Source organism: Lottia gigantea (genome assembly GCF_000327385.1).
Source record: "Lottia gigantea unplaced genomic scaffold LOTGIsca_538, whole genome shotgun sequence".
Lineage (NCBI taxonomy): Eukaryota > Metazoa > Mollusca > Gastropoda > Lottiidae > Lottia > Lottia gigantea.
Window position 1 is genome coordinate 6352 of NW_008709843.1, and position 2782 is coordinate 9133.

The 2782-nt window shown below is 21.6% G+C and overlaps 1 protein-coding gene across 1 annotated transcript in view; it reads left to right on the plus strand.

Annotated features, from left to right (window-relative positions):
- Nucleotides 1-2351: 2351 nt before the first annotated feature.
- Nucleotides 2352-2782, plus strand: part of LOTGIDRAFT_55033 (hypothetical protein) — a gene marked incomplete at both ends in the record, with an annotated part of 2406 nt that continues 1975 nt past the window's right edge. Inside the window, one exon of the mRNA XM_009062855.1 lies at nucleotides 2352-2406. Coding sequence (XP_009061103.1) covers nucleotides 2352-2406 — 55 coding nt within the window. The remainder of the gene's footprint in view (nucleotides 2407-2782) is intronic.

A 2782-nucleotide genomic window follows, 5' to 3' on the forward strand; every position in this document is an offset into this window, starting at 1 on the left:
TCAGATTGTATCAATATCTGTTATATTACTGTAAGTTATAGTTTTAACTGACAATGATCCTAATTCAGATTATATCAACGCCTGTTATATTACTGTAAGTTATAGTTTTAACTGATAATGATATTAATCCAGATTGTATCAATATCTGTTATATTACTGTAAGTTATAGTTTTAACTGATAATGATATTTATTCAGATTATATCAATATCTGTTAAATTACTGTAAGTTATAGTTTTAACTGATAATGATATTAATTCAGATTATATCAATGTCTGTTATATTACTGTAAGTTATAGTTTTAACTGATAATGATATTAATTCAGATTATATCAATGCCTGTTATATTACTGTAAGTTATAGTTTTAACTGATAATGATCTTAATTCAGATTATATCAATGCCTGTTATATTACTGTAAGTTATAGTTTTAACTGATAATGATATTAATTCAGATTATATCAATATCTGTTATATAACTGTAAGTTATAGTTTTAACTGATAATGATACTAATTCAGATTATATCAATATCTGTTATATTACTGTAAGTTATAGTTTTAACTGATAATGATATTAATTCAGATTATATCAATGTCTGTTATATTACTGTAAGTTATAGTTTTAACTGATAATGATATTTATTCAGATTATATCAATGTCTGTTATATTACTGTTAGTTACAGTTTCAACTGATAATGATACTAATTCAGATTATATCAATGTCTGTTATATTACTGTAAGTTATAGTTTTAAATGATAATGATTTTAATTCAGATTATATCAATGTCTGTTATATTACTGTAAGCTATAGTTTTAACTGATAATGATCTTAATTCAGATCATATCAACGCCTGTTATATTACTGTAAGCTATAGTTTTAACTGATAATGATCTTAATTCAGATTATATCAATGTCTGTTATATTACTGTAAGTTATAGTTTTAACTGATAATGATCTTAATTTAGATTATATCAATATTTGTTATATTACTGTAAGTTTTAGTTTTAACTGATAATGATATTAATTCAGATTATATCAACGCCTGTTATTTTACTGTAAGTTATAGTTTAACTGATAATGATCTTAATTCAGATTATATCAATATCTGTTATATTACTGTAAGTTATAGTTTTAACTGATAATGATCTTAATTCAGATTATATCAATATCTGTTATATTACTGTAAGTTATAGTTTTAAATGATAATGATATTAATTCAAATTATATCAGTGTCTGTTATATTACTGTAAGTTATAGTTTTAACTGATAATGATATTAATTCAGATTATATCAATATCTGTTATATAACTGTAAGTTATAGTTTTAACTGATAATGATACTAATTCAGATTATATCAATATCTGTTATATTACTGTAAGTTATAGTTTTAACTGATAATGATATTAATTCAAATTATATCAGTGTCTGTTATATTACTGTAAGATATAGTTTTAACTGATAATGATATTAATTCAGATTGTATCAATATCTGTTATATTACTGTAAGTTATAGTTTTAACTGACAATGATCCTAATTCAGATTATATCAACGCCTGTTATATTACTGTAATTTATAGTTTTAACTGATAATGATATTAATTCAGATTGTATCAATATCTGTTATATTACTGTAAGTTATAGTTTTAACTGATAATGATATTAATTCAGATTATATCAATATCTGTTATATAACTGTAAGTTATAGTTTTAACTGATAATGATACTAATTCAGATTATATCAATATCTGTTATATTACTGTAAGTTATAGTTTTAACTGATAATGATATTAATTCAGATTATTTCATTGTCTGTTATATTACTGTAAGTTATAGTTTTAACTGATAATGATCTTAATTCAGATTATATCAATGTCTGTTATATTACTGTAAGTTATAGTTTTAACTGATAATGATATTAATTCAGATTGTATCAATATCTGTAAATTACTGTAAGTTATAGTTTTAACTGATAATGATACTAATTCAGATTATATCAATATCTGTTATATTACTGTAAGTTATAGTTTTAACTGCTAATGATCCTAATTCAGATTATATCAATATCTGTTATATTACTGTAAGTTATAGTTTCAACTGATAATGATCTTAATTCAGATTATATCAATGTCTGTTATATTACTGTAAGATATGGTTTTAACTGATAATGATATTAATTCAGATTGTATCAATATCTGTTATTTTACAGTAAGTTATAGTTTTAACTGATAATGATATTAATTCAGATTGTATCAATATCTGTTATATTACTGTAAGTTATAGTTTTAACTGACAATGATCCTAATTCAGATTATATCAATATCTGTTATATTACTGTAAGTTATAGTTTTAACTGACAATGATCCTAATTCAGATTATATCAACGCCTGTTATATTACTGTAAGTTATAGTTTTAACTGATAATGATATTAATTCAGATTATATCAATGTCTGTTATATTACTGTAATTTATAGTTTTAACTGATAATGATATTAATTCAGATTATATCAATGTCTGTTATATTACTGTAAGTTATAGTTTTAACTGATAATGATATTAATTCAGATTATATCAATGTCTGTTATATTACTGTAAGTTATAGTTTTAACTGATAATGATCTTAATTCAGATTATATCAACGCCTGTCATATTACTGTAAGTTATAGTTTTAACTGATAATGATCTTAATTCAGATTATATCAATGTCTGTTATATTACTGTAATTTATAGTTTTAACTGATAATGATATTAATTCAGAATATATCAATGTCTGTTATATTACTGT